The sequence below is a fragment of the Cryptotermes secundus genome, unplaced genomic scaffold, assembly GCF_002891405.2.
Source record: "Cryptotermes secundus unplaced genomic scaffold, Csec_1.0 scaffold116, whole genome shotgun sequence".
NCBI lineage: Eukaryota > Metazoa > Arthropoda > Insecta > Blattodea > Kalotermitidae > Cryptotermes > Cryptotermes secundus.
In genome coordinates this window covers 728723-745684 of record NW_019732857.1, presented here as the reverse complement: position 1 = coordinate 745684, position 16962 = coordinate 728723, and the positions used below count along the sequence as shown (strand labels likewise).

General features: G+C 39.2%; 1 protein-coding gene and 1 long non-coding RNA gene across 2 annotated transcripts in view; one reads left to right on the top strand and one right to left on the bottom strand.

The window, feature by feature from the left end:
• Positions 1 to 76: 76 nt before the first annotated feature.
• On the top strand, positions 77 to 7524 carry LOC117282579. Its single transcript, XR_004513371.1, has 3 exons — positions 77 to 148; positions 2663 to 2808; positions 6678 to 7524. It is a non-coding gene; the product is annotated as an uncharacterized LOC117282579 (long non-coding RNA).
• Positions 7525 to 10398: 2874 nt separating this feature from the next.
• LOC111867753 (nose resistant to fluoxetine protein 6) overlaps positions 10399 to 16962 on the bottom strand; it is a 39765-nt gene continuing 33201 nt past the window's right edge. The window contains exons 9-12 of the mRNA XM_023857885.2: positions 16658 to 16799; positions 14348 to 14540; positions 12679 to 12821; positions 10399 to 12404 (exon numbers count right to left, since the gene is read on the bottom strand). Coding sequence (XP_023713653.1) covers positions 12285 to 12404; positions 12679 to 12821; positions 14348 to 14540; positions 16658 to 16799 — 598 coding nt within the window. The 3' untranslated portion in view covers positions 10399 to 12284. The remainder of the gene's footprint in view (positions 12405 to 12678; positions 12822 to 14347; positions 14541 to 16657; positions 16800 to 16962) is intronic.

Genomic DNA, 16962 nt, shown 5'->3' with positions numbered 1-16962 from the left:
GTGTGTGTGTGTGTGCTTTATCATCGTTCCAGTATGAGGCATTATTTACTTTCCGAGTTCTGCAAGAGAATGTTGTGTTATAATGTCTGTGATTTTCCTTCGGATATTTGGACGCTCCTAGGATTTTCAGGTTCTGAGCAAAGTTTGTGTAGGTTACATGTGAATATGGCACTGATCTTCTCCAACACATATGGCAATAATTTTTGGTTTTAAATGTAAATGTGGCCAAGAAGAAAGTGGATTGGCACTTGAGGGCGAAATTGGCTAGCAAGCACAACCTTTGAAGATGATGAAATGTGAAAGTTTTTAATTGGAATAGCTAACATTTATATTACTTTAAAATACTTGGGAATATTATTCTGAATTCAGTATTTTTAGTTTTTCCTTTGCTGACTTCACTCGAGATGACTGTGGGTTGCTCATCACTAGCCAGAGTTCTTGGAACATAAGCTACGTGGACTGGATCTCTTTCCTTCACTCATTTCGTCTCCAGTAATGTGCATAGGCCGGCACATAACCTCACTTGATGGCAGCTGTTCAACTGGAGAGATACTGAACAATTTTAGTACTAGTATATGTGGGTCCTTGGTCTGTGTAAGGCGCGTCCACATTACTCGTGCTCTTGCTTGTGCTCTTCGGGAGACTCGTCCGGCTTTTACTTGTGATCGTAAATCTTCGTCCACACTACTTCAGTTGCTCGCCAGGCTTCGGCGCGTGAGGATCCGTATATTTACTCGTAGTGTGTATAGGCTGTAGTCGTATTTTAATTTATTTGCTATAGTTTTTAAATTAAAAATTAAAAATTTGCTTGTCTCGTGACTTGTCATATCGTCCACATTACTCGCGAGCATAGCGAGTCACACGAGCACGAGCACGAGTAATATGGACGCACCTTAACCCGGCATCAGTCGGCGCGATTTGATGTGAAGAGCGTTGTCTCTCCTGCCTGAGCTGCCGAACAGCTTTCGGGTTGTTATAGTTAGGATATATACATACATATTATATCCAGAATTAGGGCCGGTATTTCAGTATCGAGCGTACCTCTTCCGGAACTGACTGACTAAAGTTAGCGATAGTTACGATGGATAGGACCAAATTAATAGTCTGCTTGCTTGCGGCGTTACGACGTTTCCTCTTCTTCTGAACGCTCTCTCTCTCTCTATATATATATATATATATTTACACGACACTCGAAAGACGAAATAATAGAGCCAGACGGCACGTTCTATCGCCTGATAGGAGAATCTGCTAAAACACAAAGGGAGGTTAACAAAACTGTGGCAAATAACCCGGGATTCAGCATGTAAAGCGGCAGTTAACTGGGTCGCCAGTACCAGCAGACGAATGAGCCCTAGAAAGGCACTCGAACGATGGGAAACAAAAGTAGGGAACTTGAAATTGGAAAAGGCGTGTGGAATTGATGGTATTCCACACGAATGCCTCAGACATTTTCCAAGAAAACCATTAACACACATGACATTTATCTAATCACTGACTTCGTCTGTCCAAATTTTCCAAAACCTTAGAAGGACGCTGAAGAAAGACTGGCCGACTGACCGTTGGTCTTAACATAACTTACTTAGTGGGTGCATATCTATAAGAGACAGATTCATCCTCTCGTCAGAGAGGATGTTACACAAGGACTATGACCGTAAGGGTTCAGTTCCATAAAAAACTCTGATTATGAACGTAAAAGTGTTTGGCCCGAGACGAAATGTTTGGCGGCAAATCGCCAATCGCGAAATGACTGTGACTCTGAATTAGTCAGCCATGCAGTTGCGGCAATGACTTTGCTGTTAGAAGGTAGAAAAACGGTAACGACATCAGCATAAGTGGATATTTTTTTTAGATCCTTACCAGGCAACGACTAGTGAACACATACGAGACATGGCGAGTCTGTAGTGAGAAGTAGAGCGAGAGCGCTATAATTACTTCTTATGATTTATAAGTGTTCAATAAATCCAATTACCAATTTAAACCTCGTGTCTAGTCAGTGATGCGTGACGATATTGTATAGTTCTCTCTTTATGCACCATCTCTTTATGCATGCACCATCAAATATCACAAATATCTAATTATTACTTTAAAATCAATATGAGGTTCTTTTTTCATCAAGCAATATACTCAGAAATAAAGTAGCCCCCCTAAAACGCATACATTTCGTCAAAAAAATATAGCAATATAATTGCACTTATTGTTGTTGAGCGCGGATGGTTTGACTAAATACTTCAGACGAGCAGAGTCATGGAAAGGATGACTCTCCAATTGCTTCCCACACGAATCATAAATATCCCTTGCTGTGGCGTTTGTGTTGATACAATTGCTGGAACAAGCCTGTGGTTCAGTTACATAGCAAAGACATGGCCGTCTGTTCTACTGACCTTGGACTTGGAACTGTAATGTATAGTCATGCTAATGAAACAAATAATACTTAATATATGGCCTTATTTTTCTCTATTTGTTACGAAATATTTCTTCTTCTCCACATATTGTTTCCCTATTTGATTAATCATTCGATCTGCCCTGTTCTGTTCAAATAAGTTTCGACGATGGTACAGCGAAGAGACTGGGTTATGAAGAAATTTAATGAAAGAATAAATGCTTTGGACACAGATTGTTCTCTGATTGGAAATCATTTGACGTAAAACTCCTTCCATCGTAGGACAAGGCACGAAAAAGGCGAACATTCATAAAGCTCAAACTGGATTCGAACCAATGACTCATTTTTTCACACTGGGAAAGAATGTGATCGCCTTCTACAACCACCTAAAGGACGAAGAAATGTTTACTAGGGAAACAGTTACACAGGTAATAACTTAACTTATAAATTAATTGTAAGACTTTTGAATTAACATATGTCCTAACATATGCGCGGGTGAATATAACCATAAAACGCGTCATAATATTTGCCTGGTATTTATCGAATTTATTTGAGTCTCATTTTATAGACGGAATTTAAGTAAATTCAAATCGATAAGGAAAACATGTGAGAAAGTTTCATTATATCTTATTCTATCGTTTCGAACCATGAGGCCTCCGTTTCTTTGCTCAAGTAAACATTTCCCACGACAGCGTTCTACAATTTAAAGGATGTTATGTGGCCATATAACTAAAACATAACTTATTATATGTAAAGAGAATCTTGTAAAGGAAATTGCTATTAATTTACAATTTAACGTAAGGGAAATGGGAGTGCCTTAATTTGTAGCCCATTTGAAGGTTCTCGTCCTTCAAATTGTTGTGGCTTTTGCTTTACAATAAATGAAAGCAAGGTGTTGAAGCTCTTTGGCACAGGTCCACAACAAAAATTAAAATAAATTTTCAAAAATTTCGAAGAAAATTTATCTCATTGCTAGTAAAATTGTCTTCACAGAAATCCTACTTACAAGTTTACTTATAAATACGAGTATAGCAGGTGGTCGCAATTGAGAATTGCTGGCCTGCCTGCTCTATCCTGTTGCTGCCATGTTTGTAATTGATGGTGCTGTTAGAATAGTAAGTAACATTTGAGGTTCCCACAGAGGTGGCCATGAAAGAGTCCATCTTTTTGGATATAACGCTGTGTAGGCTGGCTTTCAGCCCACTACACGGCGATATATACCAGAAGATAGAACTCTTGTCAGCATATTGTTACACTCTTGCTGCCTCTTGGCCACACGTTCTTGTGCTTAACAAGTATAGAGGCGACGTATTTTGTTGGAGTTGAACGTGGCATGTAGCACGAATTTAAGCCATGAGAAATGCATATGACATCTTCGTTGGAAAATCAGCAGTAAGAGGCCACTTCAAAGATCTAAGCATGGATGAGAAGATAATATTAAAATATATCTTAGGAAAAATATGGTTTGAAGATGATGACTAGACTCCTCCGCCCCCCAATAACATCCAGAGCAGGCGTTTCTGTGAAAAGGACGATGATACTTCGGGTTCTGAAAAATATGATGGAATTTCTTGACCTGTTAGCTTTGCAGGAAAGTGTAAGCTCCATGAAACAACTTACATATCATGTATATTTTTATGAAACCTAATTTGAAGATTGACAGAGCTCTGACGATTATGTGAAGGGGAAGGGACGGGAAGGAGGGCGGAAAAGTAAAGTATGGCAATGACTGATGGGAAATATCTTCAAAATTCGGAAATTAGGAGCAGCTTTATTCTAGAACTTCATACCCCTTCACGAGGCTTGTAACATTATTATTTTCTAAGGGCCTGACATATTCTACCCGCATAAAGGCGATGTGGTTGGATTAATCTCACGGGACACGATGTAGGATAACGTCATTCGGCTAGGCTCTTTTCAACTTTAGAACCTTCTGCAAGGAAAATAGGAGATAAAATTATTTCCATATCTTATTAAATACCACATTTTTTATAACATAAAATACAGAAGCTTAGGGCTCTCCAATACTTGAATAACCCATATATTGCATTCATCCCTGAACATTCATCTTGGGTCAGTATCCTCTTCTTATAAGCAAGAATAAACTCCCATATGTACCTTACGAATTTAATAGCACCCCTGGAACATACCTCACTCTTTCCTTTATGAAACAAATTAAAATGTCTCTTAGTCTTTAATTTACAGCGCCGTGTATTGTCGCGGAGCAACATCCTTCAGTGTAAGGAAAGTTGTCCGTACTGAATGTTTCTAGGAACGTGGTGCTGAAAATAATATTTGAAACGAAGATGGAGGGCGCAGCAGGAGGAAGGGAAGAACTGAATAATGATGAGGTTCGTAATTTGTACAGTAAAGCAAAGCAAAGTAAAGGTATCCCTGTAACACACCGTGGAGGCCCATAGGGTTGTGAGATGTTGAGGCTCCCACATTTTCTAGACAATCGGCTCATAGATGGCAGTGAGGTTATCAGTCTTACGCGCCGGCCGCCCTTTACCCCCAGGAATATTCCTGGTACTCATTTCTGTTAGAGGCTGAGTCGACTCCAGGGCTATAGCGCGGCTGGCAAGATTAGATAAATTGAAAAATTCACCTGATCGGGATTTGATCCCGCGACCTTCCGGCTTGTAGCGTAATGTCTCAACCAACTACGCTACCGCGTGCCCCTAATTTTGTACAGTTCACAAAGTATTTGTGTGATTATTAAATAAAGGCGGATGCGAATGGCGGTGGATGTAAGAGGCCAGAGGGAGTGCAGTTTTAAGTAAGGAAGTCTAAAGGAAGACACCACTTAGGTAGATATAGGGATAGATGGAATATAATACTACTATGAATATTAAAAAAGCATGGTTTGAAGGTGAGGACTGGAGTGAGCTGATTCAGGACAGGATATTTATATAATGATGCCGATGTTGGGCCTTTATTTTTCAATGACTCTTCCAGCCCATTCAAGGCCAGGCCTCTTATTCAGTTCCGTAATCATTTTACACAGACGGTAGGACTCCTTGGACGAGTGATCAGCTCGTCACAAGGCCTCTACCTAAACACAGGACAACACAAACACAGAATAAAAGCGCACACACACCAAACATTCATGCCTTAAATGGGATTCGAACTCACGATCCCAGCGTTTGAGCAGGAGAAGACAGTTCACGTCTCAGATCGTGCGACTACTCTGACGAGCGGCGCTGGGCCTTCAGGTTCCAGAAAATATGAGTGATTTACTGAACAGCTGAGTAAATATCAGCTTGTTAAGGAGGATTCTGTTTCATTATTCATAAGTCTATAAATTTTCTGTTAAGAATCCCCATATTTGCCTTGTTAAATTTCTTTTTTTACTGATTCTCTATAATTCATCAGACTCGTAGAGTAGGTTTATCTTTGGGAAAATTATAATGAATCACCTGGTAAAAAAATCCCTGCCTTCAACGGGGTTCGAAATTTCGCTACAGTGTTTGCAAGAAATATTTTCCTTAATCCTATTTGTGGACAGATAATTCCAGTCTGCATTCAAACAACTTATTTGTGTGAGATCACTCTTAATATAATTCTCACATCTATGTTTAAGTCTCGCAAGTGGTCCTTTTCCTTCAGGTTTCTAACTAAATTGTGTACCAGCGTCTCGTCCATTTCATTCTACTTTATATACTACACTTCGCGTTAAATTGTATATTAACAACAGCCTTCTCTACAGAGTCTGTTTTACACGTGAAAAGTTGTATGTTGCAAGTTATAAAAGTAAAAATACAAAAAAAAAAAGTAAAGCTATCCCTGTACCAGGCCATGAAGGCCCATAGGGTTGTGAGACGTTGAGGGTCCCACATTATCTAGACAGTGGGTTCAAAGATGGCGGTAAGGTTGTCAGCCTTACGCTCAGGCCGCTCTTTAGTCCCCAGGAAAATTATTTACTTCCTGGTACTCATTTCTGTTAGAGGCTGAGTAAACCCCAGGGCCTAGTGCGGCTAGAAGGATTAGGTCAACTGAAAAAAATCCAATGACCTCATCGGGATTTGAACCTGCGACCTTCCACGGCCACAAAATATAACAAAGAATTTCTAAATGCTGTCATAGGACATGTCTGCTTGAGAACATCAGACGTAGAGATATCGTAATAGTGTATTGCTTACACCACCCGAAGACCATCAACCTCATTGTAAACATCGCAAAAAGACTATTTAGGAGACATTTTTAATAAATTGTCTCGTAATTTTAAGAGTTTGAGCATACTGCTTTTATATCCGTTATCACCACGACATAGAGCATCCATCTTTTGTTGTTGCAGGACACAGCCTCCATATGTGAAGGTTAGGTGCAGATATAGTGAATAAACTGTCAGGGACAGCCTTCAGGAGATGGATCTCCAGCTTTGAGGTTAAGCGGCGGTTAACAGCTACTCACCATACAAAGGACTAACATGATAGGATGAGAGGACATGCTACACAGAGTGTCGTATTTACGGAAGTTCGAGAATGTCTTAAGCAACGGACCTGTTCTCTCAGCCGAAGGGAAGAATATAGACCGTTCGAGAACAAAGTGCTGAGGAGAAAGTGTCTACCAAGAGAGACCAAGCGACAGTAGGGCAGAGAAAACAATATAGCGAGGAGCTTGGTAATAACTACACTTATTCTTCGTAAGTTGTTGCTGGGATGTTCAAATGAAGGAGAATAAAATGGGGGGAACATGCCGCATGGGTAGGAGGGCTAATAAATGCACTATTCCTATTGCGGTATATTATATTTATATTACTATAATTTATAAATCATATTCATGAGGGTCTTCGGCTTCCGTTACTGGCAGTTTGGGTAGCACATTTATTTATAGAAATGCATTAAAGTATAAGTATATTTCACAAAAGTTTTAATAAACTTTATCTATATATACTTTATGTAAATGAGGAGCCGGGATAGCTCAGTCGGTATAGCGACTGGACGAGCGAGGGCTCAGAGTTCGATTCCCGAAGTGTCAAGAATTTTCTCTTCTCCAAGTCGTCCTGACCGGCTGCGGGGCCCACCCAACGTCCTATCTAATGGGCACCGGGGACCCTTTCCCGGGCTAAAGAGGCCGGGGCGTGAAGCTGACCACTCACCTCCACATAGTACTGAGGTCAAGAAAATATGGATCTATACGTCCACTTCCACGTACGCCTTCATGGCGTAGTGGTTAATTAGTTAAGCAAAGGGACAACTTTACTTCATATATAAATGAACTATGTATATATTGGAAATTTCCAGCATACGCTCTGCAATTTTCTGTTTTGGAAGATCTTGGGATGGAGCATTAATTCTTTGAGGACAGGATGATTGTCTGGTAAGTCCACCAATAAGCGGGGGAAATAAGCATTCTGAAATCAGACAGATTACATTTCGAAAGACACCTTACAATTTGATTTGGAAATTCGTATTGGGAAAAAATATTTTTGTAGCAATAATGCTGCAAGTGTTAATAATTAATTATTTTTTGCGCCAAATTTATCTGCGGCAAACTTCTTTGAAGACTTCTCAGTGCGAGCAATATATTGCGTTCTAACTCCTACCTTCCCTTACCCTTTTGCGCGTAACTGTGACAAAATTAGCAAGAAGGAGTAACCTATTATTGAAGAATAAAATTTAAAAACGTGCACTTCATATTGCAGTAAACAAACAGCGTTCTTGTGAGTTTAGCATTCAGCTTAGAAACTGGAATACAAAGTAAAAGACTAGTGAAATATCCCCGCATCAGATTTGAATAAACTCTGTGCAAGAGCTTACGTGGTATATGAAGAAGTCCGTCCCTGTGCAAACCAGGTTTTCTTGTCAATCAGTATAGCCGAAAATCAGAACTGACAGATAACATTTTATTAAAGACACACATATCGAAATTATCAAACCTGTAAAACGGTCAGTAGGCTGTATCGAAAGTCCATTTTTGACATTATGTAAACTAGGTTTTCCGGTCTAGAAAACCAAAATTAACTGCCGTGGGGATTCGTTGCGCTGACCACGCGACACCCTCTATCCGCAAAATTTGGCACTAAATTTCGCCGACAAGCGGCGGTCGCTCGGTCGGTATAGTTCGCTTGCGGACTAAAATCACTGAGTTTTTTTTTGTAAACTAGGTTTTTTTAACCAATATGATCGCCTGATTGAATTTCATGGTAACAATAAATGGAATTCTTTATATGGAGATTCGGCACCATCTATAAAACAAAAAATATGATAAGTTTATTAATGGCATTATGTGAACGGCTAAATTTTAAATAAATGTGGCTGAAAACCAGAATTGCATTACAACATTTGGTGGAAGCCTCCCATATTGAATGCCAACAAATATGTGGAAATATTTATAAATACAATCAAGGTACATCTCTAGCCTTATGTAAAATAGACTTTGTTATGTATCAACGAGTCTGAAATTCGGATTTCAACATCTGCGGAAAGGTTTACTGGACACAACGAAAGTTCGTTTACGGTCATATATTAGGTAGGCTATATTATGGATCCATATAGCTGAAAGTCGGAAATACCCAACAAATTTACTAAAAGTCTCCTTTGAAACCATTACTTAGAATTTAAGAATAGATCACTGCCAGACGGACAGCCATAATGTCTGCATAATGCTTGTATTAACATCAAATGCAGTAACGGCTTAATTTCTTCTCTTTTATTTCGCAAAGGACGCCTAATAAAGCAAAATTTCCTTAAATATTCCAGTATGTATCAAAAATAAATAATTGTATAATATTATTATTCCAACTGCAAGCATGCCATCCATCTTAATGAGGCTTAATTTCCATACTGTGTCTGAAATGAAGGCTTAGTTTATTAACACAATATTTTAAAGAAGTGTAAACTTCATTTAGGGAGGAACATAGACTGAGAGTGTTTGAGTACAGGGTGTTGAGGAGAATATTTGGACCGGAGAGAGCTGAAGTGACAGGAGGTTGCAGAAAACTACATAATGAGGAGCTTCATAACTTGTACTCTTCTCCAAATATAATTAGAATGATCAAGTCAAGGAGGATGAGATGGACAGGGCATGTAGCACGAATAAGGGAGACAAGGAATGCGTATAGGATTGGTGGAAAGGCAGAAGGAAAGAGCCCACTTGGAAGAACAAGGCGTAGGTGGGTGAACAATATTAAAATGGATCTTAGAGAGATAGGATGGGATAGTATTGATTCGACTGATCTGGCTCAGGATAGGGACCAGTGGAGGCCTCTTGTGAACACGGAAATGAACCTTCGAGTTGCATAAGATGCTGGGATATTCTTGAGTAGTTGTAGAATTGGCAGGTCTTCCAGAAGGGCTCAGCTCCATCAGTAAGTGAACTTCATTTGGCTTTGGTATGCTTGACTTTTTGATGTNGAAACGTCGGTTAACACCACATATACACGGTGCCAAATCCCAGAAGACTGCTTTCTTCATAGTCACCGCCGTGAAAGCCTCAAATCTTACATAAATAAATGAATCCACTTCCTTCTCTCTTTCAAGGTTATTCTTTGCGCAATCTCCTTTTCAGAATACATTTTAATAGATGAACCTGGTCGAATGAAAGACTGTTAAATATTTTTGAAAGGAGAATTTTGAGATATATTTTCGAAGTAGAGGAAGAAAATGGGACATGGAGGAAAATGTATAACCTTGAGCTAATGAAACTATTTAATGACCAGAATATTATTAGATTCATAAAGTTTGAAAGACTTGAATGGGTTGGATACCTAATACGTGCTACTCAGAACATAATGATAAAAGAAGGTATTTAATACCAAACCAGAAGAACCTAGGAAACTGGGAAGACCAAGACTGAGGTGGAAAAATGTGTGTGACAGGACATCAGAATTTCGGGCGTAAGAAACTGGAAGAGTGTGGTATCGAATAAAGAAGAATGACGAACAATTCTGAGGAAGGGCATGGCCCACACAAGGTTGTCGTGCCAAAGTTGTTGTTATTGTTGTTGTATTGTTGATGATGATGATGAGGCAAACCTTGGCCTCATCAATTGGGCTGTCTTTGTAAGAGTCCTCATTAAGAACAACTTTTCTTCTTTTATTTCCATAAAGTTTATCGATATCAGAACTACTGTTGTCAGTGTTTAAACTTATTGTCAAAATCATGAGTAATTATTTAACAATATACGAATATAATATGATCATTTCTATTGAAACATGAACAGTACATTTCATGGTAGTTTATTAAGGAAGCAGGTAACAACTTACACACCATCTGTAGAAGTACTGAGCAATTCTGTCTTGGAGTTGGAAAGGAAAAGAAAACATATCTCCGCGACATATTACCTTTTCAAATCAAATGTAGTACTCCAGACTTTGTTGCTTACTTTAAACGATTAGTCTATGTTGCTCTATCGCACAACACAATCAGCTAACATGCAAATAATAAGAACTCATCAATCACTCAAAATGGCTGAAAATCCAACATTCCAACTAACGGATTAAAATGTGGATAATGGCACAATAAAATTGAAACAATGAGTACAATATACCATTGTTGAGTGCTCGCATGGTCTCGCGTAGCTCGTCTTTCGTCATAGGACTGAAATATTGAATTCATATCGAACCTGCTGTGAGACTCTTTTATTTTCTATAATTATACTTATTGGTTTATTTGATTAGAGATTATTTTCTTCTAATAAATACCTTTTCTTTCCCTAAATAGCGCTCTTAACCTATTTTGTGGCAATTGTCTTGTCATTGTATCTTTACTACGTGTAATTTTTCCTTTGCTGTATTCATGTCTGAAGTAAGGGGGGGGGGCTCATCTCCCTCATTCTGTGTGTGTCCCATATTCTACTTAAACCCTGGTTTTATGCTCTGGTGGGGGAGGTATATGTTTATTTTTTTACTTATATTTTTGGTCCGTTCTATTACTTTTGTATTTTCTGTTTGTTCGTTTCTGTAGGATTCCCAAAATAATTTGCTTTACATTTGATAAATGTCCGTACAAAAATGAAAATATAAAATATTTCTTATCGCACAACATTTTAGTGTTGATTGTTCTCATAAAGGTCAGGTTTATGTATATATGTATAGATGCATGTTTCTATGTATATATGTTAAATGTATAAGTGCATGAAAGCGTGTACACTGCTAGTATATTTGCTTTTGTTCCAGTGTTTAGCCTTCTCCTAATTAACTTAATGCATTACAGTGTTATCAAATGCATGGAAATTAAATTGTGCGAAATTGTGTTTGATGGCACAAACCTAAATTTGGGAGTAATAACACTCATTGTCTCTCTCTCTCTCTCTTTCTCTCAATTAAGCTACTATGCCTCTATCTGACGAACAGCATACTATTATTAAATCGGAAACAAGAAAAATCAAGAAGTCGAAAAGGTTCTGATGGCTCAAGAAAACGGTTTAAAAATTTTTCTGCTACTATATTCCTGTAAAGAAGGCGATCTATTATAATCAGTATAAGCATTAGCGTTGCCAGCATTTACAAGGTAATTAAGTATCTCCTCACCATAATTTTTTTTTTCCAGTTTTGATAATTTCATAAAAATGACCTTTCGATCGAATTGAACAGATCTTAAAAATGATAACTGGATCAGAGTTTTCACGTTCTATGGAAAAACAATATAATCGATATTAGTAATATTATGGAGCAGAATGCTCAGTATCCACTCGAAAGCAACAGGCGCATCAATGCATATTGTTTGTTATTGTCATGCTTAGGCCTACTACACGTAACCAAAGCGAAGTAGGCAAGTGTGTCCAGCATATGCATTGTAATTCTACCTATTCGTGTCTGATTGCATACTACCAGGAGACTATGAACTGATATGCAGGAGCAAAACCTTTACTGAACAGTGAAGGAAAATGAACAGCTTCACCTTAGCTGTTGATTAGGACGGACTTCCTTCTCTTGTTTAATAAATAAGATTTAAATTTATCACTTATATTTCTTTCCGAACACAATTTTTTCTATAGATCTGAAAGGAGCCTCGACAAGCAACAGCAGGAAGAGAGACACACCGAACGCAAATGTGACGTCACCAAACGTTAACCACATCTGAAACAAAATATTTATTTTCAGTTATAATATATACGTTGTTCTTTTTAAAATCCTATCATAAATTTAGGTTTATGTAGTTATTAAACGTAAAGTATTTCAAAGATAATTCTATAATGTAAATTAATTGCAGGCAGGAGCTAAGGACCATCTGTTTGTAAGCGAAAATTAATGAAGATAACAGAGAATATACATTTATGTACTTCGCAGCAAAAAAAAAAATACGACAATTCAGAGCTGTGAAACTGATGCATCTTAACGTAGGACTGCTTACCCCTGTATAAGCTGAGAGATATCGTGGCACTCGGAGACTTCCCTGGTCATACAGCTGGCCCATTGTGTGTGCCAAATACGCGCCGTATGTAAGACGGCTGAGCACAACAAAGGGTTTTGATGAGAAGAACCTCTGATATATGTCTGAAATAAAAGCACAATTTCTATACTGAGAAATTGAAGCAAATATTGGTAAACATAAAACACTAACAGCCATACAGAGCTACCTCCGGGCTCAACTTCTATGTGATTTGTACTTGTTGTGTAGCAGTGATTTCAAAACGTATCACTCTAATCTCCAGTCTGAATAATCAGAAGGTGTGAAACATATATATATATATATATTTCTTCTACCGGCTCTATACACTAACCAGCCAAGTAATCTTCCCTGAGGAGCAGAGTCCGATTTGAGAAGCTGATAGTCGCTCAGGTGGTGAAGAAAAAGCCCACCATCTTTGGAAACCGAGGGTTCATTGCTGTTTTCACACGAACCCATATGTGAGCCAGATGAATCCAGCCCATATTCTCTTACCTCATTCTTTAACATCCATTTGAACATTACATTCGAAAGAAAGCCTATGTCTTTCCCGTGGTTTCTTTATTTCGGGTTTTCCAGCTGAAATTTCGTATATAACTTTTATGTCCTATATTTATGCTACATGTACGTCTCTCATTCTTCTTGATCTGATTACCACACTGGGAGAAGAGGGTAGGTTCGTACGCATATATTTCTGAGTACAGTTTCATCACACTAAACATTAAGTACATGACATGACAATGCAGTACTTATTATCATTAAACCGTAACACATTTTTTGAAACACCTTTGAATATATACGATATACTTTATGCTAAGTACGAGGTACAGGGCATGCGGTAGCGTAGTTAGCTGGGGAACTATGCTGCAAGCCGGAAGTTCGCGGGTTCGAGTCCCGATGAGGTGGAGTTTTTTTCTATTAACCTAATAGTTCCAGCCGCACCATGGCCCTGGGGTCGGCTCAGCCTCTAACATAAATTAGTACCAGGAATCTTCCTGGGGGGTAAAAATGCTACCGGCGCATAAGGCTGACAACCTTACCGCCATCTGTGAGCCGACTGTCTAGATAATGTGGGATCCTCGACGCCTCATAATCCTATATGTCTTCAGGGCCTGTTACAGGGATAGCTTTACCTTATGCCGGTCACGGTAGTCGAGCTGTCTAAGGAATGCATTTTCTTCGATCACGTGGACGCTGGGATCGTGGGTTCGAATCCCACATAAGGCATGGATGTTTTGTGAATATATGTGTTTATTCTGTGTTTGTGTTGTCCTGGGTTTGGGTAGAGGCATTGCGATGAACTGATCACCGGCCCAAGGAGTCCTACCGTCTGTAAAATGATCATGACTCTGAGAAATGAGCCCTATGCTCCAAAGTTGGGAGCGAGAGGAGAGAGAAAGGAACGAGGTACATTCATTATTTTCTGGGCGTAATGTGGCATCCGCAGTACAATTAATTTTGTGGGTTTATGACTAAAATAAATGAACATGTACTTCATGGGGTCATGGAAAGCGGCAATGGAAACATACATCTACTCAGTGGAGAACGCCTGCAAATATTTTTCTTCTTCAGTTCAATGATCGTAACTGTGGCTCTGTTCTCAGGTTGGAGTAGTATGAAGAGATGTGCTCACCTATCTGTCCCCAAGTGATGAGGACGAAGAAACCCGCCACGGCCAAAGCGAAGCCAATGCGATGAAGGGATCCATATAGTGCTGCTTCCAACGCGTTGTAGGGCCGCCCTGGGATGAAGAACACGTACACGGACATCAGTATAGCGATGCCTAAGCCCCACACACACGTCAGGTAGGCGATGTGAGACAGCAGCTGTCGATAGTAGTACATGATTAAGCCCTGATGTTTCACATTGTAAAAGGTACCCAACTATAAAACGTTACGATCATACGTAACCACAATAATACATTAATTTTCTGTTAACTCAAGAACATGAATTGTATTAGGTAGGTACAAAATTATAACCTGAACGGAGGAAATTTAACTTATACAATTTTTATTGTCTTATTCAGTCCCTTAGGGAGAACACTGGGATAGTAGCTGAAAATAGGCCGATTATCTACCACTTCACCTTATTCAGTCATCAACTTATTTCATTCGAATTAAAGTAATTTATGCAACTGATGCATCATCGTTAAGTTAACATATATTTATAACGTTGTACTTCGAAATATTGCATTACCTTGGACTGAAACTCTGGATAAGTTTGGAATAACAGCTTATTTAACGCCACGACTTACGAATTTTATTATTATCACTTCGTTCTAGAAATCGTGTGCTGTGCAAGAAATGTTGTGATTTATGTAACGAACATAAATCTTTACTCCACAAGAAAGTTTTTGCAAAATACAAAACATTGCCAAGAAGAAGCGTGAAGACCAGTTCCTAGGGGGAGATCATCGGCCACTTCCTTTGTAGATTGTGTGATTTTTATATTATTTAATTGTGTAATTTTGTGTTCTGAGTAATTTCTAAGTGCATAGGTGCACATATATTTTTCCAGCTATACCTTACCGCCATCTGTGAGCCGATTGTCTAGTTAATGTGGGACCCTCAACGTCTCTCAACCCTATGGGCCTTCATGGCCTGTTCCAAGCTTTACTTTTCCCAGCTTGGAGCACATAAAACACCGATGTCAAGTAACGTACACAATCTCCTTTGAGCACTAACGTGAGCGCCGTAGTGAAGAAAATATTATACAGTTTCTGAGACAGTTGTTGTACGTTTGAACCGAACTGACTCTTCTGGAAGTAAACCTCTCGACTTGTATTCGGTAGATATTTCGTTATAATCTCGGCCGGGACACCGGCTCCTGGCTGACACTCTCGTGGTTTTTCTCAGTCCCTGCAGGCAAATACTATGATACTGCCTGGGCTACACCAAGACAGCTTCCTCCAAAATTTTTCAAATTCGTCAGTCATTCCTTCATCCGTTACTACATAATTTTAATGCTCAAAGCATCGTTAAATAACCTATGAAAATAATATTAGGTTTGGTGAATATGTAGTTCCCTTTTCTAATAGAGTATTTAATATGCATTTTTTTCCTTGGCATTACAGCCCCAGTGGGCCTAGGCCTACCTCCATGAACTTCTCCGTTCACTTCGGTTTTTCTAGATCTTACACATTCGGTAGGACTCCTTGGGCAGGTGATCATCTCGTCGCAAGGCCTCTACCTGTATACAAACACAGAAAAACACACACACACAAACTAAACATCCATGCCCTGAGTGGGATTCGAACCCACGATCCCGATTTCCAAGCGAGAGTAGACTGTATATGCCTTAGACCGCTCGGCTACCGTGACCGGCCATTTAATATGCATATAAACACTTAATTCACACTGTTCAATGCGTGTACCAAAATATAATTTGTTTCAAATAGTTAAAAATAATTTGTGACCTGGGACTTAGGCTTAGGTCGGAGGATTATGGATGGTAGAAGGACAGATGGACTGGATTCAGTTGGCTCAAGATAGGATCTGGTCGCGATTTTATTTAAAGACTGTAATGAACCTTCGATTTTTCTTAAGAGGGTGGACATTTGTTGACCAGCTGAACGAATATGTTTCTGAAAGACTTCACTGTATGAAAATAATTACGTAGTTAGTTACTGTATGAAATTTGTCGAAAATATGAGGTTTCGCGTATTCTGGTTATTCAGCGGGGAGACTGGAATATTAAGGTTAGGAAATCACAGACACACGGCAAGGCCAAGTCTGTAGCGCTTGAGCCTAAGCAGTATATGGCCCCTAAATCGAAAATAAAACAGTTACGTTGCCTCGCACTACCATCGGGTTACAGGAACATGGTCTCTGTGCAGATATGTGCTGACACTAGGTTCACTGTAAAGTCAGGATACGGCGCTGTAGTATCCACACCGACGCGACTTTGTCCTTATATCCTTGTTCCCCTGTTACGTAACACGTACCTTCCCGAGTCTGTGGCTGCTGTCCCGTAGCTGATAGAGCAACACTCCAATAATGACACCGACCACGTACGGTGCAGCTCTATTGTGCGTTGCCACATATATAGACTGGAAGTACCAACTGGCTCTCACGTCCCTGATATTTCTGTAAGTCAAGCATAAGTTACTCTTATTATACTCTTACCTACAGATAATTGTTCCTTACAAATTAACTGATTGCATGCTGGGAGATCTTCCTTGAACAGTTGATAGATAATGAACTACTAATGAACAGAGTTGCTTAATTTATTGGCCCCGAAAGTCCATTG